General features: G+C 47.8%; 1 protein-coding gene across 1 annotated transcript in view; it reads left to right on the top strand.

Moving 5' to 3' along the window:
• Positions 1 to 22519, top strand: part of LOC136749779 (trinucleotide repeat-containing gene 6C protein) — a 53130-nt gene that overhangs the window by 16320 nt on the left and 14291 nt on the right. The window contains exons 4-6 of the mRNA XM_066704313.1: positions 8238 to 8558; positions 17951 to 20083; positions 20153 to 20560. Coding sequence (XP_066560410.1) covers positions 8238 to 8558; positions 17951 to 20083; positions 20153 to 20560 — 2862 coding nt within the window. The remainder of the gene's footprint in view (positions 1 to 8237; positions 8559 to 17950; positions 20084 to 20152; positions 20561 to 22519) is intronic.

Genomic DNA, 22519 nt, shown 5'->3' with positions numbered 1-22519 from the left:
AAGTTGGGTTGTGCAGACTGATTAGTGTGTGTAGCAATTATGCTTTCTTTTGTGTGTGTATGCGAAACGTGTGGCACTGATTGGTTAGTGCCATCTCAAATCTGAGTTGTTTCATTCTCTCTGTGCTTCTGGTCTACTGCTGCACTGACGTGGTGGATGTTTTTCCCCCAGCTGCATCAGTGTTATTATTATTATTATTATTATTATATGTGTTAATATCATTGCTAGCAAACAGTTGAGAAACTCATTTGTTGATAATTGTGCAACCAAAGAAGAGAAGTGTTTGCCACCTTGATTATATAAGAAACCTCTAATTACAGTGTTTGGATACCGTTAGATGCTGCAGTTGGTTACAGAAGCCCTAAGGCTCTGGATAGCTTTTAAAACAGCCACACACATCTCAAACATATTTATATAGAGAGAGAGATTTTATTTATTACATTCTTTTGGTTAACCAAACCCATCGGGTTACTGTGACGTTGCTCAGTCCATTAAGGAGTAGATGTTCATATTTGTAATTATAAGACCATCATGAGCAGCGAATGTGGCAATAGGCATTTATGTAATAAGGAACTTAACTGAGAAGACAGCTGTGCTTCTGTGTGTTTGTACATGCATGTAGTGTAGCCCAGCTCTGACCATATGTGTCCCCGGCCTTGTCCCCGGTATTTATAGTGTCCTGGGGTGTGGCTGCCTCGCGCCATCTTGTTCCTCTGTTCCTTCGTCGGACTAGTTTGGTCACTGCCCCGTGTTTATCGGTCTGGTGAGCGGCGGTGGCACAGCGGGAGAGATCAGTGAACGCTGCATTGTTTTGTCCGAGGGTGGGATTTTTCTACCAGTTCATTGCATTTCATTTAAATGTATAGTTATTTAGTTTGTGGTTGTCCCACTTAACTGGTGCTGTTTGGCATTGCACGGAGAGTGTTCCCGGTCATCGGTGGACGGTGTTTCCAGAAAGACTCGGTGGGCTCTGTCCCCCAGCTCCTTCCACCTTTGTAAATGATGCATCGGTCTTGCAATAGGCAATAGAACCCCCCTTTATGAGTGAAGTTCGGTAGCCTTTGCTTATCAACCCCTCGGTGAGTAAAGCTGGTAATAGCCGGTAGTATCTTTAATCGCTTAGCAGGATGGCAGGGGCTGGCATTTCCCGTCCACCCGTATTCCCACATCAGACGGGGGAAGGATGGAAATGCAGAAACGTGCCTTGGAGAGTCATTGCTTTTAACTACTGCATCTTATTTAAGTATCTCTAATTAATCTCCATAATCTGTGCACTGTCATAGGAATCTCCTTTGAGGTTAAACGTGAATTGCTAGGCTTGAAACGGAAGTGCGAGTCAAGTGCCGTGGACTGCACCACGTCGGCGAGTGTGACCCCTGTGGTACTGAATTGTTGGCGGTACACTTTGTTGAGGTTTTAATGGGAATTGCATGGATTAAGATGCATTTTCATTGCAATGAAAACAAAGAGGAGGTGTGGTGGAGGCACAATGTAAATGTTTGGGTAAGGTTAAAATTCCAAATGGGCAAAGACCCCTTCAGTATTTCTGTCTTCAGTCTATATGTCTTGATAAAAGTGTGTCGACGGATCGCTGCGGCTCACGGGCGTCTGGAGCCTCTGAGTGCGACGGCACCGCTCATCGATGCGGAGTAAATGAAGACAGATTGAATCGTTTGGCTTTTTTAATTATTGCGGCGGACGTGAAAGGGATGAATGTGCATAAGGATAGTGCATGTTTTTTTATATATACACACACCCACACATACATACATACATACAGGCAACGCCGACTTACAACCACCTCTGTAGATTTGTTTGTTTATATATAGATCTAGATGTTTTGTTTTGAAAAAATACATGTTTTGAAAGACTTTTATTACTGTTTTGTGCAGCTTTCCTCCTATTCCGTAGTCCGTTTGGGAATTTTTAGGGTACAAAACGGGTTTCCAGGAACAGAACCATCATTAATAACACATGACCTCTGGGAAATACAGCTCAACTTACCATGGCTCTCCAGGAACCAATTAGACCTTAACTACAGGGGTCGTCTGTAATGTGTGTGTGTATACAGATAAATAAAATGTGTGTATATTTATTATTAATTGTATGTTTGATTGTGATGGGTGGAGATGTTCTCCAGAGCCCATTAAGAGAGCTCTTAAATGTTAGGATGGTGGGGATGGAGAGCGGGCATTAGGGATGCAGTCCGTGGAGTGAGGGGGGGGGATTGTGCATCATACAGCTGGCATCTGCATGACGACAGCCCGGTATCTGGATAACGGGCTCGTCCTACATAACAACCAGCGGCTCCCTGCGTCCCCCACAGACAGATGGGCCCTGCGTGCCCCCCCCAGACAGGAGCCGTTCTTCAGAGGGGCCGGGGGGCCGCAGTTTTGCAGAGACAGCGTCAGGTGTCTGTATCTCTCCTGCGTTTCACTCCTATCGAGCAGATTTCTTTGTTATGAACGTACAGCGCTAGTAAAGGAGCTCTCTGACTGCGCTCTCTTGACCGTCTCTCCCCTCCTCGTGAAAGATGCCACACACCTGACCGTCGGACAATTTCGCTAGAGAGAGAGAGAGACGCATTCACAACAAGCCGAGCCACCGTAACCTTTTTAATTGCCGAGTGAGTAATACCTCGCCATGTTTAGAAAGGGTTTTCTTCTCCGCATTCATCGCTCTGCTGTTTAATTAACTATTCATCTTTGAAGACTATGATCAGGGGTTCGGAAGGTGAGCACGCAGAGAGTGCTTCAGTTAGATAGTTTAATGGAATTTCCCGTTCGTGTGTTCTAATAAATGAGCTAATTGCCACCCTTCAACTTCAATTAAATTCCTTTGGTTTACCTAAAAGGGAGGAATGTTTTTATTTCTCTTTCTTTCTGGTGCCCCGTTCTCTTGCTCTCTCCCTCCTTTCTGTAGTTTGAACATGAAAAGCACTCTCTAAAGCTTCGAGTGTGGGGGTCTCATGTAATCTATTCAATAGGAGAAATTTTAATTTCTGGATATTTTTTGGTTCAGCCAGGTAGTATCCCTCTCTCCCTGTCTGTCTCTGTCTCTCTCTGTCTGTCTCTCTCAAATTCAAATTCAAAATTCAGATTCAAGGTGCTTTATTGGCATGATTAGAAATAAGTATTGCCAAAGCAATGGTGACAGAACAAACAGTTTCAAAACATATACATGTACATTTCCATACATACATAAATACACATATGTATGGTAAACAATTAACCGGTTCATTTAAATTAGTAAATTTGAACAATAATTCAGAGAGACATAAAATGAATACTGATGATAATAATACTTAGGTGTAGCATAGGTGTCATTGCCTGTGTCCAGGGGTGTCCCCTGTGTGAGTGGACTGAGTGTCCACTGTGTCCCTCAGGCTGTGGCGGGCAGCTGTATACTGGGCTGCCAGTAATATGCAGCTGGTCTCTCCTAGAAGGACTGGCACTTTCTGTGAGTCTGGCAGGTCTGGAAATCTCATATAGAGATCTGCTATTGTGGAGGAAAATTGTGCTTGTAAATGTTCATATTTTTCACATTTTAGAATAAAGTGCAGCTCTGTCTCAACTTCTCTGCGTTGGCAGTAGGGACACAGCCTGTCCTCTCTGGGCAGCCAGGTCTGCCTGTGTCGGCCCGTCTTGATTGCCAGGATGTGCTCACTGAGCCTGTATTTGGTCATGATCCTTTTGTGTTTTTTGTTCGTTATTAAACTAAGATTCTGCCAATGTGTAGTGTCTTTTTAGGGCCCGATAGCAGTCTGAGTGTGAGGCCTAGGTAGGTGCAGTGTTCGATGGTGCTGTTTCCTTAAGTGAAGTGGTACCTTTCTGGAATATCATAATATTTGTCTTCTTCATGTTTACTGCCAGGGCCCAGGTCTGACAGTGCTCCTCTAGCAGGGCCAGGTCATCTGCATAGAGCAGGAACTTGAGTTCTGTGTCATGTAGGGTGAGCCCATTGCCAATTCGTTGATGTAGATGTTGAACAGTGTTGGGCTCAGACTGCAGCCCTGCCTCACTCCTCCCCCCTGAGTGAAGAACTCTGTTCTTTTGTGCCCATTTTTAACTCTGCATTCGTTTCCTGTATACATTGATTTGATGTCATATGCTTTACCGCCAACACCACTTTGGAGAAGTTAGTAAAATAAACCTTCGTGCCAGATTGAATCAAATGCTTCTTTTTAAATCTATGAAACAAGCAAATATTTTATTTTTATTTTGGTGGACGTGTTTGTCTATGAGGGTGTGTAGGGTGTAAATATGATCAGTTGTGTGGTGTTTTGGTAGGAAGCCAATCTGATTCAGGACACTGTGCTCAGTAAGGGCTGTATCCAGGCGTTAATGATACTGCAGAACACCTTCCCCAGGTTGCTGCTCACACAGATGCCCCGGTAGTTATTAGGGTCCAATTTGTCTCCACTCTTATGAATCGGGGTGATCAGTCCTTTATTCCAGATGTCAGGGAAGTGGCCCACACCGAGCACCAGGTTGAACAGCCGTAGCAGGGGCTGCTGTGTTTCAGAGATGCCCTCAGGCCCGCAGGGTTTCCTGGGCGGCAGGGCGCACAGCTTCTCCTGCAGTTCCTGCTCAGTGATGGGGTTTCTGGGTGTCTTTAAATGCCAATTCCATTCTTTTTAGTTCCACACTGATATCATTCTGAACTGATTTCTCAGTGTAGTGAATGTTTTCATAAAGTATTTCAAAGTGGTCTTTCCAAATATCTCCATTTTGGATGGCCAATTCTTCAGGTTTTGATTTATTTTCAAGTTTTCCCAGAATCTGTTTGTGTTAATGGACTCTTTTTTTTTAATGTTTGAGTGTTTCACAGTAACTAAGGTGTAAATCTGGGTTATCTGGTTCTCTGTGTTTTTGGTTTGATAATTTCCTTCCTTATTGTATTGCAGTCCTTATCAAACCAGTTCTCCTCTTTGTGTTTTTGATTTTCAATTTTGATCAGTTTTGATTTTATAGCTGCTTTTTCAAATATTTGATTTAAGATTTTAAGAGCCAGATTTATTCAAATTCTACTATGTTGATTTGGGCTGACCAGGAAGGTGTGTATTAGTGATTGGATTTCCTGATTGCCAATTGCTTTCTCTCTCTCTGTCCTGATAAGTCTCACTGGCTGGATAAAAGACGTGCAATTTAGTGTGGAAATTAAAACAGGCCATAGAGATCTTAAGTTAAATCCGATGACAAGCAGATTCACTGCTATTTATGGTTAACTAGATTTTTTTTTTCCTTGCTGTAGCAAAATATAAGATGATATCTCATTGAGCCAAATCATTTATTTACCCATTCGTTTGTTTTTGTTACAATCACAGTTGATCTGAAGGGCTGACCTTCTATCTAATCTTATGGACTGAGAGTTTTTCTTGTTTGCCAATTAAGTATTTCACATTGGCTAGATTTAAATTTTGAGTGTGCCGTCTGATCTGTTCTGCTGTAATAAGAGGAACGATTGTTTTTTTACATTCGTTGAGATATAAAAGTGACTCATTTGAAATGGGAAATATGAGTGGGTTGTTTGTCTTAATTGCCTGATGGAAAATGGACCAAAAATCGCAGGAAGATGAGAATAGTGGGTCCTAGCGGGCCGTCCTGGCTGGTGGAGGAGCAGAGGACCGTGGGAGAACCAGTGTTTCTGTGTCCAATCCCCCCACCCATCCGACTATTCCCTGTCTTTGATTCCCTGCCCCTACAACACCGTGGCCAGTGCAGTACAAGGCAGGCTGCTACACCGAAAGCTTCCAGAAGGATCTACGTCAGAGACCAGATTTAAAGTATTGCTATCGGTGCCAAGATTATTTTTAATGTAGAATAATATATGAATGTGAGTGTGTATATATATATACACACACACACACACACACACACACACACACACACACACACACACATACGTAATGCTAAAATAAAAGCCGAAGAGAAATCACGTCGCAGGTTGGCCGAGAAAACAGCACCGAATTATGTGGTCCATCTGCTTCCTGTAATATATTCAAACCGGCAGTGAACAATGAGGTGATTGAAATAGATGAACAGGGAGGGAGGGAGAGAGGGATAGAGGAGGGGGGAGGGTGGTGGAGGAGGAGAGGGGGAGGGGGAGAAAAAAAGGAGTGAAAACACAGTCTCCTCTCCTGCTTCACCCAGAGAGAGAGCGAGAGAGAGGGGCGGCCTGGTCTTAATCAGGCATTGGCGTCACAGGCTGCAGGGAGGCTGCGCAAGGGGGACGGCCTGTTAATCTCTCCGCTGTGACGGGGAGGGGGGTGTGTGTGTGTGTGTGTGTGTGTGTGTGTGTGTGTGTGTGCATGTCTGTGTGTCCTGCGCAGACGCTGTGTCCCGTTAGGCAATAGGTAGGTGTCTGTTTTTATAATTCCTTCCTGAGAGGGAGGTTTTGGCACCAACCGAGCATGCGTGGGCTGAGGACACTTACTTTCCCCTTAATGCCAGACCAGTAGATTTGTTCAGATGGTGTGTATGTGTACACGTGTGTGTGTGTGTATTAGGTTTAAGCAGTTAAGTAGTATCACCGTTAGGTCACTAGGCATTTTAAGTGTATGACAGGTGGCGATTTCCTCAGATCAGACTGTTTCTCTTAGAGCTGAATCTCTCAGTCGTTACTTCTGTCCAGGAACTGCTAAGACTTCCACCATATTAACACATGATATGGTTGATTTGTTTGTTTTTTTTGGTACATTTTTATTGAACCGTTAAAAAGTTTTCCTGCCGTGTTTACAAACTGCCACTTGGCGTCGTGCTGCCTCGCTCTGATCCTTCACCAAGTGCCGTGTTGGGGAGGTGATGGTCCCTGATGTTTTCTTCACCCTTTTCCCTCCAGATGTGTTCGGCATACCTCGGACTTTCCAATCTGCCCCTCACAGTCGCTCCAGCTATCTGAGGTTGCCGGTGTGGGAAAGGACTGACCCGGCTGCTCCTCCCAGGGTGTGGCGTTCCCCTCCGTCATGTTGGTGTGAAAGGCAGGGTGTCTCATGTTCGGTTGCCAATAAGGTTCTCTCGGGGGAAGCGTCGGTATAATTGGCTTCCTGACCCACTTCCTTTGCTCTCCCCCAGCGGACTGCTTGTTTTTCCAGTCTGTGAACACCTGCTTTACAGCGCCACCGTCTTGCTCTGCATTTTAAAACCCCTCCTGGAATAAACCCGACCCTGATACCTTGCAAGCCACCGTAGATCGGTTTCCTTTACTCGAACGTAGTTAAATAATCCACGATTGTTCGACAGCAAAAGACAACTTGCGTAACATACATGGTCTACATTTTTACATTTTTTTTCTCCCCCTTTTTCCCACGTGTCAGTTTCATATCTCACCTGATCGCACTCCAGATCTTGTTGTCACTGCAACATTGGCTTTATAGTTATTTTATTTGACTTGTAATAGTTGACGGGGAAAGTGTTGACAAATTCGTGAATTAGAGTAAGCGGTTCCGGCTGCTCACGATCAGGTGACCCACGAAAGATCGCAGGAAAGAAAGACTAGGATGCAATATGTTCTCCCACTCATCCTCAGACCTTCTTGTTTGTGTTTTTATTCTTGTTCTTACCGTCACGCGGTGGAAGAATATTGTCCAGGCCGCTCTTGAGTTGAGAAGACTGAGAAGACGGCCCTGGCTCTTTGAAATTAATTTTCCCCAGCGCCTCTCGCTGTCAGTCTCCTGTAGCCCCAGGCGAGCCGAGATGAAAGTCCTGTGTTGTGCAGTCTTTTAAGGTTGGGGGGGGGCTTTTTAATCTACACTTACTGTAAGAGACAATGTAGTTTCCAATGAAGCCACTTATTAGCTTTGACATGCGTTTGTAGCATACGTACCATTGGGCGTGTGTGTTGTGTGTTCGGGCCCTGGCTTTTCGGTTCACGAAGAACTATCCAAGTTGCACAGAAAAGACATTGAGAGGCAGAAAAGGTACAAGATGCAGCAAAAAATGTAAAACAAAAAACCAAACTTTGTAACTCTCTCAAATCACAGCACTTAATTCTCGTTGTGAGCGAATGAAGCGTCCTCTCTTTGCACTTGTGGTTGTGTAGTATATCAGTTGCACAAAGCACATGTGTGTGTTTCACCTTTTCCCTGCCTGGTGAATAATGTATTTTGTGCTTTTCCTTCCAGATTTGTGAAATGTGATTGATTTTAACATGATTTAAACTGCTGAACACGCTCAGTCTTATTTACTAGCTCGACAACAGAAACCCCAAACCTCTGTGTGTGTTTGCTTATTCCACAGTGCCAGAATCTGCCAAGGCCAGCCCCAGCCCTCCCCACCCGGCCAACCCCAGCGTGACTCCATCCATCCCCGCGGTTAGCAACGGTGGCAATGGCAAGCGAGCTCTTCCCAGCGCCCAGCAGCAGCAGCCGGCCACCCCGCGCTACCCTCCCCGCGAGGTGCCCCCGCGATTCCGCCAGCACGAGCACAAGCAGCTACTGAAAAGGGGACAGCCACTGCCCACCGGCACCCTCCCCCTCAGCCCGGGCCAGCCGGGGGCGCACTCTCCCCCCCGCAGCGCCGGCAGCCTCCCGCAGCCCCCGCCCAGCAAACCGCACACAGGTGAGCCTCTTCACCGGCATTGTTGTTGTTGTTAACAGTAATGTGGGTTTTATGATTGGCATGGCTTAGCAAACCGTGGACAGCATATGTGCCTACAACTGTGGGTCATGATTTACACTCTTACAATGAGCTGTACCGATTTCTCTGATCGTGTACCTTCCTTCATTGCATGTAATCATGTGTTTTAGTATGTTTGTGGCGTGTTTTCTTCCTTAGGAATATGTGTTGCTCTCGTGGGTTCAGAGCCGAGTGATTCAGCAGCTTTCTACGATTAAAATAATTATATAGATAATCTGTACCTTTTTTTCGAATATTCGAGACACAGCATTACTGAAGCTTTTAATCATTTTATACTCATTGTAATTATAACCTTTACATAATGTTTTTATTTGGATCTGAGTGGGAACTACTGAAAAGTGCAGTAAAATAATAAAATAATTTTCTTGATTGCATGGATGTTGTTGACTCTAGAAAACCAGGTGTTTCCATCTGTGGTATTTCTCCCCTCTCTATAATTTCATATTAATTGACGAAGGGGCTTTAAATAAACACGCTGTTGTTTTTGCGAAACTAAAGCCTCCACTGCGTTGAAGGTCAACACACATGTGTATGATTGGAAGTTAATGAACCCGTGCCACACATGCCGGGGTGACCTTTACAGTTCCGCTGGCGTTCCTGTCTCTTTCGCAATCCCGAGTAAACCATTTATTATTGAACGCTGCTTGGCGCGCCAGGTATTTGCAAGGGTCTGATACGTCTGGTGGCCCACGGTAGATTAATGTGGATCGATGCGTCTCGGGGTGAGACTGTGTGAAAGCGTTGCTTCTCTAGCCTACGGGACACTGATGCGTGGAACTGTTGCTGAAAATCTCTCTGAACCACCCTTAGGAGGAGCAGCCAGGGAGTAGCTTTGCAGTAGTAGTAGTTGTTTTAATAGTAATGCAGAGTGATACCTCTCACTTATTTCACTGTGCGAAGCTGCCACGGTGACGTATGATGCCGTGAGAGGTGTTGAGACGGTTCTTGCGGAGGGAGGCCTTTTTGTGCTGTGGTTCCTCGCTCCTGTCCTCTCCCTCCAGAGGAAACCCTTGTTTCAGCAGCTCTGCGGAGGAGCTGTGGACAGAGCAGCGAGCGGCCGTGGCACGGCACCAGCGCTCTGGGTTTTATGACTCAGAGCTTACAGTAAAGGCGCGTGACTCATCCGGGCCTCGCTGCTCTGCGCCTCTGCGACTTGTCTCTCCCTGTTAGAGTTGACGTTAAAGGATTTTTGTTTTAAAGAGATCCTCCAGCAGGGCCTCCAGACCTCAGAAAGCTCTGTGCAGTCCCCCCCCACACACACACACACGCACACACGCGCACACACACACACACTCACACACTCCCCCCTCTGGGCAGAGGAGGACACACAGTGACAAACAGCTGACCGACACGCTGAGAAAACCTTGGCTGCAGGGGCCGGCCGCTGGGTGCCGAGGGAGCCAGAGAGTCGACACAAAGGGGTCTCTGTTCTCTGCCGCTGCGAAGCCAAGCCCCTCGGCCGCCTCGTCTGCCCCGCCCTGAACATGAGCGGCGTTGTGCGACAACTCCCTGTGTGCCCAGGGTGCGAGAGAGAGAAACCAAACCTGATAGATGCATTGTTTTGCGTGTCTTTAACCCGTTTATTTCTGTGGAGAAACGAACCTGCCTCTCGCCTGCACAGTGTTTGTACGCAATACCAGACTGATTTAACGGGACGTTGGGTGGAAGTCGTCTCATTCTGCTTCCCCTGGATAACGCTGTGATTACTTTGGTTTATTTACATTTTTTTTTTTTGGGTGGGGGGGGGCGGTCATTGACTGCGCAGGGATTATCTCTTCATTATACAGCAGTAAGATTGATGGCCCGGCGCTACCTCAGTAATAGAGCCGAAACTGGATAACTCACAGATATATAGGATTAAGAGTAAACGGGGATACTCAATTGGGTCTGCGATGTATTAATAATACTGCTGTTGTCTGGGCTGTAATGGCTGTCTGTGGGGAAAATGCTTTGGTCTGTGATTACGGCTCCCCAGTGGCAGCTGGGTATCACTCATCGATGGATTACTGTAAACAAACATCGCAGAACCTTCAGTGGCACATCAGGGTTCGCTCCTTCTGATCGGTTATTGAAGTGTTTTAGTCCCAATCTGGTATTAATGTTCACATTAGCAGTTATCTCAGATGAAATTTAAAAATTCATGTCACTCTGAGGCTGAAAGAGGAACGCCAACAGAAGTAACCGCATTTTAAGCTTTACTGTCAAGAGAAACTAATCAAACAAAACCTTGGTTAAGATGGGTGCCTGTCTGCAGATTAAAGGAGAATTCATTGTATGAATTAGATGGCCTGGTCAATATTGCTTTACAGGCTTTAAAGCGGGGGTGGGGAACCTTTTTCCTATCAAGGGCCATTCGAGTGTTCACAAATGTATTCATGGGCCGCAACCTTAATTAATACACCTACATCAAAACATTAATATAGATGAAATTTACATTCTAATGCAAGAACAAATCATGTTTTTCTAAACGCACACACTGCAGTCAAAACATAAATAACTATATAGCCTACAATAAGCAAAAAGCTCAAAAAAGGCATACAATAAGGTAATGAAACAAATGTAAACGTAAATATTGTAATAATGCTCAAAAGCAATATTTTATAGTTTAAAAAATTAATATTGCATTTATCAAAACATAATTGTACACTAAAGTAAACATTTTCAACACTGTGTAAACTTTGTTTTCAACATACAAAGCTACATTGAATAAAATCAGTGTATTTCAATAAACTATTTACTATATATTTAGCCTGCATACCTGACAGCTCGTACAGTCACACAGGACATGTTTCTGCACTTTCCCTGCATGAGCTCGTACCTCACACTGCATTGTGACAGCCCTCTTTGGGTGACACTTTTACTCCACGAATATATAGCATCGCAATAAATGCTCCTCTGCTGATAATAAATCATTATTTTGCATGCGATGTGCCTGCGCTATTGCACTCTGTACTACGTGCAGTAGCAATTGTGTATTGATCAGTAGAGTAAAAGCACTCGGTGCCATTTGGACCATTTGCCATTTGTTTTCACAGCACTGGCACAAACCCATGAATGATCTGTCATTGCCAGTGTCACTGATGCCCCTGAATCAGTCATGTTCATATACACGGCATGTCCAAAACTGTAATCACTGTATCCACTCAATCTGAATACAGATGTAAGAATACACCTGTAATGCTGTACAATGCATGTTTTTCAAGCACATGAAAAACTAGACGGGTAGAGATCGCCACTGGAGCGCCAGACTCACTCTATTGTAAAGGGCAGACAGGATTATGGGTTATATTTGAGTCATTATGTATTTTAATGACCAGTGAAAATAACTAGATTTTGGCTATTCAAGGTAAATGTGTTTATAACTTATTTATTTTCATGTTTATGCAGTTAATACGCAGTAGAGAGGTTTATTACATAAGCTCTGCGCTTCTAGTGTTAAGTGTATGTCACAGAGATTATTTTTTCAAATGGACTCTAGGGCCGGAGCAAACAGCCTCTGTGCCGTATATGGCCCGGGGGCCGGACGTTCCCCACCCCTGCTTTAAAGGGACAGTTGTGGGTGTTTGGCGTCTTGTTCTCGTCTTCTCTAAATTCATATTGTAATTGATTAACATTCCTGTCGCCAGAAAGCCCACCCCCGGACGGTGGGGGTGCTGGTGGGCCCTCCTGTCCGACGAGCTTGTTTGTTTCTTTAAAAAGAAGTGGCCTTGATTGACAGGGCAGGTGTGCCTTACACACGCACGCACACACACACCCACACAGACAGGGCCTTACCGATTGTGTCATTGCCCTTAAAGGCACATTAACCGCTTAGTCTTTTGCTTGGCTGACTATGACGTGAAGCCTAGCAATACCAGCTTTATGGAGAGTCCCTCTTGCCCTGACACTGGGATTACAGATTTTACAATCTTTATAACATAGGGTGCTGTCCATAGACTGACATGAGCATGAGCCTCCTCCAGGAAGGACATTTTAAAACACTTTCGGTCGCTTTTTGTTTTTTAAATCTCCCATTGTGCCAAAGTTGTTTTGTGCTCCGGGCTTTAATAAGCACACATGGGCAAAACTTAGGGGGGCATTTTATTCACTGCTGCTTTCTCCAGACCTGTCCCTGCAGCTGAAACGCAAACAATAGCTCCGATTTGCAGCCCAGGCAATACAACTGAAGAAGCGCAGACATATTTTAAGTCCGACATGTTTCAAGAGATCACTGCAGCTTTTGTGTCTTTACTGTGGATCAAATATTAATATTTCTGTCAGAGGCTTTTAGAAATCCCCAAATAAAGAGAAATGCCACGGATATTTAAAAACAGAACAGATTATAAATGACTGAAAACCCTCCTGTGACTGAAATGATTATTTATCTGTAAGATCTTTTCTGGTGACAAAATGCACCGCATTGGCGCTTTCCTTCCCCACCAGCACCGATTAGGCAAGGAGTTTAGATTGGGGATGGATGGATGCGTTTCAGTGCTCTGGCGCTGGAGGAACAGGCTCTCCTGCGGTGAGGACTTGCGGCACAGCCTTTATCCCATTCCCCGGCGCTGGGAGCTGCCGTCTGCGTCTCCGAGATCATTCTCCCCACAACACAGGGCTCCGACCGCAGACAGAACCTCGCTTAGATCGCTTCCGTGTCGTCACGCGCTTCACTGCATCCCAGGAGCGAGAGAGAGAGAGAGAGAGCTAGGGGTCTCCTCCCCGATGGGACCCGCGCACTGCCCTGCCCCCGTCTGTTCTTATTATGTTGTTGTCTTCGATTTCCGTCATGTGACTGTGAGCTGGCCGGGGCAAGATGGTGCCGTGTGATCCCAGCTTCTAATCACTGCGGATTTCTCCTCCCCATCTGTGGCCGTTCCTGAGCTGTGTCAGCAGAGCCCCCCCCCCCTCGGCTGGCCGGTGACGATCTGGAAGTGGGCCATTTTGTCCTCAGACGTCCGCCATGTTGGTCCAGGTGGTGTCCCTGAGCTTAGGTAGAGACCTGTGGAGCTACAGAGATGATGAAGATGGATTATTAGTGTACTTTGTTCTAAGGTAGCCTTGTCATGTTCCATTATTATAATTGTATTATTATTACGGATGACTGCCTGTACCCCCCCATAGTTGGCTCAAAGTGGCCAAGGTGAAAACTCAGCTCTACAAGGCCCTGCCGAGCCGCAGAAACGCAGACCCCATCTCCACAAGCATGGCCCTGGCCCGGAGACTTAATCAGCCCTTGGTTTCCCCAGCTGGGACCCTTCGGACTTGTCTGTCTGATGCCAAGTGTGACAGAAAGCTGGGCTCCTTAGGAAGAGTTGGAGTTGGAGGGGAAACCAAGCCGGCCCTCTGATTTGAGACTCTGGAGTTTGTGTTAAGGGATGTTTAAAAATTCAGCCTTAATCAAAGCAGTTTTGATGACATCACGGCCTGATTGACCTGAGAAAAAGCTGGCTCTGAGTGAACGCACGATAATGGAGGTCTGTTCTCCTCAGACATATTTTTTCAGGAGGCATTCGGACCGAGTAAAAACAATGCGATCCTTCATGCTAGTATTCCCTCTCACTCCCCCCCTCCCTCTCTCTCTCTCTCTCTCACTCTATTTTATCTTGAGCACTGTGTGGAAAGACATTTAGAGTTTGGCTCCATGCCCACATCCATCCATGTGAGCTTCGTTTAACGTATTGATCTCTTTGTTTTATGTAAGTGTTGGAGTGTGTGTTTTAAGAGGTGGGGGGGATGGGGGGAGGATGCTGGTATGCAGAGCATTCAAGGATTTACTGTTGTGATATAAATACAGAAACCCACTTTCGAGAGCGAGAGCGTGCAAGAGGGAGAGCATTTCAGCAGGCAGACGAATAAAGCAGAGTCCCATTACCCCGACAGCCAATAGGAGAACTTGCAGTGGCTTTGTTTTTGGCTGAGAGAGAGAGAGAGAGAGAGAGAGACGCATTTCTAATTGCAGCCAGAGTGGTGTAGGCTAAATATTGTGTGACAGTTTGAAGTAGAGGCAGAAGATAAAGCAGCTGTTTGTGTTGTTGTTGTAGTTTTTCTCCATTATGTCTTTCCTTATTCCACCCCTCAGTTTACCGGGGTGTCCCGATTCACACCGAACGGAGATACCTTCATGCTTTTAAAACCTTGCATGATTAAAAAAATATATATATATATATAAGGTGGGAGGAGATGTATAAATAAAGAAAGAGAGCACTCCAGAGGTCGCATGAAGCCGAGCCAGTCTGGGACCGAGGGGCGGTCGTTCGTGCAGAGCAGCCGTTTCTTGGCAGCCTTTCAAAATGAGGCTCAGATGTCTTGCAGCAGACATATTGAAACAGGGATGGCCACGGCTTCACACACAACCTAGCCTCTCTCAGGATGGTCGGGCGCCACCTCTCCTCAGGTATTTCACGCGTCTGCCGCAGCCCCTCTTCCTGCTGTTAGCGCTTTGTTTTTTTAGTTTTTTGCCCCTTTTTTTTTTTTTTCTCTCTCAGTTGTGTTTTTTTTTTTTTTCCTCCCCACTTTTCCTGAGGTACAGTTCGAATGATATAAAAACAGAAACAGCTGCCTGCTTTCGGTTGTATGATTAATTTATTGCTCTGCCTTTTTTAGAGTACAGAGCGAGAGAGCGAGAGCGAGTGAGACAGAGACACGGCAGCTCTAAGCTTTTGGCTGCAGTTCAGGTTTGATAAAATGGCGTCCTTTAAAGCAGGACTGCGCTGGGGAGAGGACAGTGCTGTGTCAGAAGCGTTTTTTTCCTCCCCCATCTCTCTCGCTCTTGCTCCTGCATTTCTTTCATTCTTGCAGAGGTGTCAAGATGCCGGCTGGCACACGCGTGCTGTCGCTGCTGTGAGGATTTTGCATGAGATGCCCTGTGCACATGCACCTGTACCCACAACAACAACAATAACAAACAGGAGTTGAAAGCGTGCCAGGGAGATGCTTGCCAAGCGATTAACTCTGCAGGAAACCGAATTGCACTTGTTCTCTGTCCTGATACAAGGGCATCTTTTATTTTTACATTTTTATGCGACCATGCGAGGTAGTTTTTGATCTGCTGTGCCAACTGAGGAAGTGGGGGGTAGTGGGATTCCCAGCTCAGGAATGCAGAGTTACTGGAAGTCCAGTGGCTGCAGGGGCTGTTGTGTATCGGGTTCAAGGGATGCCCTCTTGAGAGGATTTGGTTGATATAAGGCAGGAGCTGTTACCTTACTGGCACCAGTTCTCCAGCAGCAATGCATACTTTTTTCAGCCCAGTGACCCGGAGTCGGCTCCACTCTGTGGTTCTGACAGCCGGAGGGGACTGGCATGTTGTCTAGAGGAGAGGAATACGGGGCAGCGGAGTGACGCTGCGTCCCTGCATTGCGTGTGTCACGCGGTGCCCCCGCCAAGGGCCGAGAGAGAGAGCGCACCCTGGGCAGGAGAGATAAGGGACGAGTTATCTGAATTACATACTGTTTGTCGAGTTATCTGAAGTACATTCTGTTTGTATCTTTAGGAAGTTTGCATCCTGAAGTACTAAAATAAAATATATTTGAATGTTTTGAAACCAGTGTAGCTTCAAGGTTTTTTGATTTACTATTTATTTTAAAATTATTCATTAATTGTCCCTCACAGCTGCTTAATTTTTCGGCACTTCATCCACTTCTAATGCATAAAAACATTTATAGTCCAGTTTTAATCAATTGTATACATGGAAAAAGCTACTTTAACAATCCAGCTCCGCAGTGACGAAGCATCCATAAGTGTTGTTCTCTGCATTTGATTAACAATAATTATAATATTGCATAGGCACAGTGGAAAAATTGGTCGCATCCTCACAGGAAGCCGTGGCGGTGACTCTGAGATTCTGAAGAAGAGAGAGGGAAGCCACACGCCTGCAGATGCACCTCGTGGGCTCTGATTGGCTGGGGCGGCTTTACCGGCTCTTATCTCACACCAGTACACGGCACGTTGGAGTTTCTAGATTCGGCATTTAAAATGGCTGAACGTTGCCGCTTTTATTATTATAAAACATACACCTGTAGTTGGGAAATGCATGTATATAAATGCATGGTCTTTAAACACAATTGATCTTTTGATTACAGCTCTGTGTCGTTCTTTTATCAGCTTTTTTCTTTTTTTGGGTTGAGCCAAGTATGAGCACGGTTTCTCCAAACAGAAGGGAAGGCAGGTTTTCTAAAGCAAGCCTTGGCTTTAGAAAACCTGCCTTCCGTTCTCGTACTTAACATTGCGGCGGTTAAAAATGAGAACTGTTTTTATTCCTTTTAATTGAGATACTGAAGGGTTAAATCTCCCATAATAATCGGCATGTATCATTCGGGAATGAGGCCAGTGGAAAGCTACCTAAATATCCGAGAGTTGGGGGGGCAAGCCACGTGCCTGCCGTGTCACATGCTCCAGCTGCGGCCCTGGCGTCGTGGGGATGATGGATTGAGGGCCCATCTTGGTTTGATTCCACTAAATGAGTGACGTTCCACTCCAACACCCCCTCTCTGTCCGCGTTCAGGGAGGAGGAATGGAGACTAATGGACTTCTGCAGGCGGTGGGATGGGGCTGGAATGCACTGGCCTCCCCTGGACCTGCACTGATCTCCACCGTGCAGGTGCACTGTAGGAACCCGTTAAGTGGATCCCCGCACCCAGTGACATGTCCCTTGTTTACTGTGATATCCAGGTTAACATCAAGAGAAGAGAATCCCCCCATTTCCCGTCAACACAAACCTTTAGGCCCTGACTTTTTGATGTTGTTGGAAGATTGGACGATTTTGTGTGTTTTGGGTTTGGCTGATAATGATGATGGATGTGACTGTTCCCCCAATCGAGACCCCCGAACCTCCTTTTTTCCATTTGTCTTTCTGTATTGACCAGTCCGACATTAGTGCAAACTTCTAATGTCCAAATTAGAAGTTGATGCTCTGGGTGCGTTGAAGAAACACCTGAGTTATATTTTAACCCAATTGTCTGCTAGACAATCTTAATGGGCAGAATCGGGGTTTTTCCCGCAACTGTATTTGGTCCAGACGGACAGCCTTTCCATGAACATCTGTGAACCTCAAAATAAAAGAAAACTGTTTTGAAATTCAAGCACTCTGTCTCTGCCCCCTACTCTTGTTCGCTACGCCTTCTACCACCCCCCACCCCCCTCCCCCCTCCGGTCTCGTTCGCTATGCCAACAACCCCCCCCCCCCCCCCGAGTCAAGAAATCTAAACAGACCGTAATGCCGATGCCAATTTCTGGGGGAACCCTGGGCAGAATGTTTTCCTGTCATGTTTCCTTTTTGTTTATGTTGTCTCACGCCCTGGTCCTCTCTCTCTCTCTCTCTCTCTCTCTTTCTCTCACAGAGCCGCCCCACCAGAGTGGCCTGGGAACCCAGTATGAGAATCCCCACTGGGGACCCCAGCCCACCAGTCGGAGTGAATCGAACAGCAGCAGCTGGGATCAAGTGATCATCGACGAGAGCGACACCGAGGCGTGGCCTTCCATTTCCCGCAGCGACAGCCACGCCCCCCCAGAATGCACCACGGACACTGACTGTGCCACCGAGATCAGCAGCAGCAGCAGTAGCAGCATGAGCATGGCCACGGGGGGCCAGCAGGGCCACTTCCAGGGCCACCACCCCAGCAGCAAAACCAGCGCCAACCACTCGGGAAACATGGTTTCCAACCAGGGCGGGGCCAGCCGGGGCTGGGGCTCCGGCCCCACCCACTGCCCCTCTGCCATCGGAGGAGAGGGGAAGACCGACAGCATGTCAGTGGGAGGGAGGGGCCAGCCCTGCTGGAGCACCCCCAACTTTAACTTGAACCTGAACCCTAACGCCAACCCCGCTGCCTGGCCTGTGTTGGGCCACGAGGGGACTGGCATGGGGGGCGGGGGCCCAGGGGGTAATAACCCTCCTCCTCCCCCCAACCTCTGCACCCCAGCGGGTGCCCCGCCGGCCCAGGGCAGCAGCAGCGGTGGCAATATGGGCAGCGCCAATGGAAACCTTGCAGGGGGCGGGGGCAGCAGCGCCTGGGGGGGTCTGCTCCCCCCCGACGCCACCGAGTCCCGCCCCTCCCCGTCCACGAATGTGTCTTTCAGCGTCGAACCTCAGAACCTTAACACTGACGGACCAAATAACACTAAACAGGAGCCCCTCAGCCCCATCCATGGCCTCCCCAGCTGGGGTGCTGTCTCTGTCGGCATGGGGTCCCTCGTGCAGCCCCCCACTGGAGCCTCGCAGGTCAACGGGGAGGGGGGCTCGGTTTGGGGCAGCGGAGATGCCAAGTCAGGGTGCTCCAAGGATTCCGCCTGGGATTCGGGGCCACCCAGCAGTCCGGGCCTCCTCTCTGCCTGGGGCCGCCCCGGGAACGGAGGCGGCGGTGGGGGGGGTGCGGGGGCCTGGGTACGGGCCGGTGGTGGAGATTGGGGCAAGCATTCCAGCGAGGCCAAAGGGTGGGATGCGGCGGGCACCCCCCCCCAGGAGCAGCTTCCCTCCTGGACTCGTGCAACCAACGCCCCAGCCAGTGAGGGCAGCAACGACAGTCTGGAGGGGCGGTCCCGCCGGAGGGAGCGGTCGTCCAGCGAGCATGAAGCGGCCCCTCCCCTGCCCAGGCAAGACCTGGACCCCCGAGTCCTGTGCAACACTGGCTGGGGCCAGACCCCGGTCCGACAGCACACCATGTGGGAGATCGAAGAGGTTGCGCGGGCCGACCGCAAGAACGACACCGGCACCGAAGCCTGGAGCTCGACCTCCGCCTCGTCCTCCTCGGCCGGAGCCCAGCTGGCCCCTGGAGCTGCCAACCCAAACCCCAGCGCTGCTCAGATGTCAAACTCAGGTGGCAAAGGCGAAGGGTCCAATACCTCGGCGGCTCCGGGCTGGGGGAACCCCACCCCCAGCCACATCACACCAGCGCCGGGCCAGTCCAGCTCCGGCTGGGGTGAGCAGCCCAGTGTCAAGAAAGCCCCTAACGGTTCTGGAGGCTGGGGAGATGCCCCCGCCGGCGGCAACAATGCCAACATCCCCAAGACTGGGCTGTCCTGGGGGTCTGAGGAGAAGTCCCCCAGCTGGGACGAGCCCCCTGCCAAGCCCAAATCTCAGAACTGGGGAGAGGCGCCCAAACCTTCCCACGGTGGCTGGGGCGGGAGTGGAGGAGCTGGGGGTGGCGGAGCTGGAGGAGACTGGGGGGGGGAGCACGGTGAAGGGAAGAAGAACGGCCCCACTACCACTCCCTGGGAAGGGGAAGGAGGGTGGAAGGAGAACCAGCGCAACTGGGGGAAGCCCAACCCCGGGGTGGGCGGTGGCTGGGGGGAGGCACAGCGACCCAGTGCTCCGTTGGGGCAGGGGTGGGGGGGCAAGCCCCAGGATGCCAACACCGCTAATAGCAGCGGCACAGGAGGTGGCGTGGGAAACTGGGGCGGCGCTGGCTCGGTCAAGCAGAGTGGCTCGGGCTGGGGAGGGGGTGGTGGGGGAGGAGGAGGAGGAGTTGGAGGAGGGGGTAGTGGGGGAGGAGTGGTAGGAGGAGGGGGAGGAGGACCTGGAGGACCTGGAGGAGCAGGAGGGCCAGTAAAACAGGAGCCTGGAGGGGAGCCCACCGGGTGGGAAGAGCCCTCCCCTCCCTCGATCCGGCGCAAGATGGAGATTGACGACGGTACCTCAGCTTGGGGTGACCCGAGCTCCTGCAACAAGACTGTCAACATGTGGGACAGGAACAACCCTGTGGTCCAGAGCAGCCCGGCACCCAACAACAGCAGCAGCAGCAGCAACAACAACCCCGCTGCCCCCAGCAACAACAACAGCAACCACCACCACCATCACCACCACCACCATCACCACCACCCGCACCACGGCCAGCCTCCAGGCCAGAACCATGGCCACACGGCCGCCAACAATGCCAACAACAACAGCGCGTCCGAGGCGGCAGCACCTCACCAAACAAGTGCCCCGCAGAACCGGTCCCCCCTCGTCGGGCCAGGTAAGACTTCTAATCATCACCAGTGAAATCCGGTTGGCAGGGGTCCTGTGTTGGTCCTCTTTAGGAGGACAGTGAGTTGTGAGTGGGTTTGTGTGAGCTGCCACCTCCTGCACAAGTTGCAGAGACACAGCAGAAGCAGGGCCTGCGTGTCGTGTTAACTACACACATTTGTGTGCCTGGAGCTCTGCTTCATTGTTGAGATTGTAGCCCTTTAAGTCGGCATACTCCCAGCTCAACAGCTGCGCACAGAGCCAGGGGGGAAGTGCTTGGGGAAACTCCTGAGAGGGAACTGCAGATGAAAAGCATGTAGACTTGCATTGGCTGAGGCAGTTTGCTTACATACAGAAAGCGGCAAAAGATTCTGAGCTTTCTGACTGTGTGCTGTTTGAATTGCTTTATCAAGTTATTCTTTTAAAAGTTTTGAATCATAATTAATAATAACACAGGCAGTGGCTGTTAGGGCTGTGTGATATGACGATATATATTGTGTGACGATAGAAAAACGTCTAATTTTTTCATATTATGCTCTATCATTTATTTTGTGGTGTCGCAAATCCCACTCTTTACAGCAGTATGTTTCGTCATTTGGACGACGCTTTGCGTTCTTCCTGGTTCTTCCACACGTGCCGGGTGCAGGCAAGAAATTTGTATTCAGAAACACAAACAGACATGGAGGAGAGTGAACTGACACAGAATAACCAAATTAGACAAAAGGTACACGTTCCTAAACTCAATCTGCAAGCACTCCCGACAATACGCGATCGCACCCCCCACCCCCGCTAATTTAGATGTATATAATATATATATATATATATATATATATATACAATTATAGAATAATAAAGTTTTGTTTGCATTTTAATAAATTGGAAAGCAATGCAAACAGATGCAGAAAGTTTCGTTAATATGGTGAAGTGGTACAACAGTTTATATTATTATAATATTATTATTATTATTACTATCATTATTTTCTATTAACACGTGCTGTAAATAGAATTGAAACGCGACAGTCAGAGAAGAAATGTCCCTGTCTAGCAGATGTTAAATGTGCCACTATAAACCCGGATGTGGTAAATCTACCTGAATCTGTACCATTATACAGCGCATGTGTTGCGTGATCACTACTACTTGTGTTATTGGTATGTGACAGTAAATCATACTGTGTGTATATATCCCATAACAACATAACACACGTAATAGTAATCACACAACACTTGCGCTGTAATGTGTTGCATTCTGCATATATTTACCATGACAGCCTTTATGTGGTATTTGTTAGTTTTGCATAGTTAATGATTAACGAAATACTTGTAGCTTTAATGTCTTTCGTCTTATTTTGTAGCTTGATTGGATAAAAACAAGAAATATCGAGATATATATCATTTATTGCCCAAACTTCTAAAAATAGATTATTATTTTTAAGTCATATCACCCAGCCCTACTGCCTGTTTGTCCCCTTATGAGCAGCTTTGCTTCAGCAATGCACATACCCAGAATACTCCATTGCAAACCCAGCTGTATAGATGGTTAATTGGAAGTAAAAATAATTGTATAATGTAACAATTGTAATTAAGATATGGGTGTCTGCAAAGAAATGTATATTAATCACAATAATTATTATAACGGTGTCCTCTTATGTACCTCATGTCAGTTGTTACACTGCCTGGTTATGTTCAGCATTTTGTAATCACTGCTGGTCAGTGAAATGGGTCTGGATCTGAAGATCTCTGAAATCTGCTCAGATCAGAGTCTTGACTTGATGCCAGCTGCAGTGCATGGTGAACACTGTTGTTCCTGCTGTCAGAGTGGGTGGCTTTGAGAAGGTCTCAGTAGGAGCCTTCCAGCCAGTAAGGTCCTGAGGAAATGCATGCCCCTCGAATCTACGTGTTATGAGGGTGATGTGAATATCGGGATGGCTGAGTGAGCCAAGGAATGCCGTTTACAAACACGTAGTGAAAA

This window comes from Amia ocellicauda, chromosome 5 (genome assembly GCF_036373705.1).
Source record: "Amia ocellicauda isolate fAmiCal2 chromosome 5, fAmiCal2.hap1, whole genome shotgun sequence".
NCBI lineage: Eukaryota > Metazoa > Chordata > Actinopteri > Amiiformes > Amiidae > Amia > Amia ocellicauda.
This window is presented reverse-complemented; position numbering and strand designations above follow the sequence as displayed.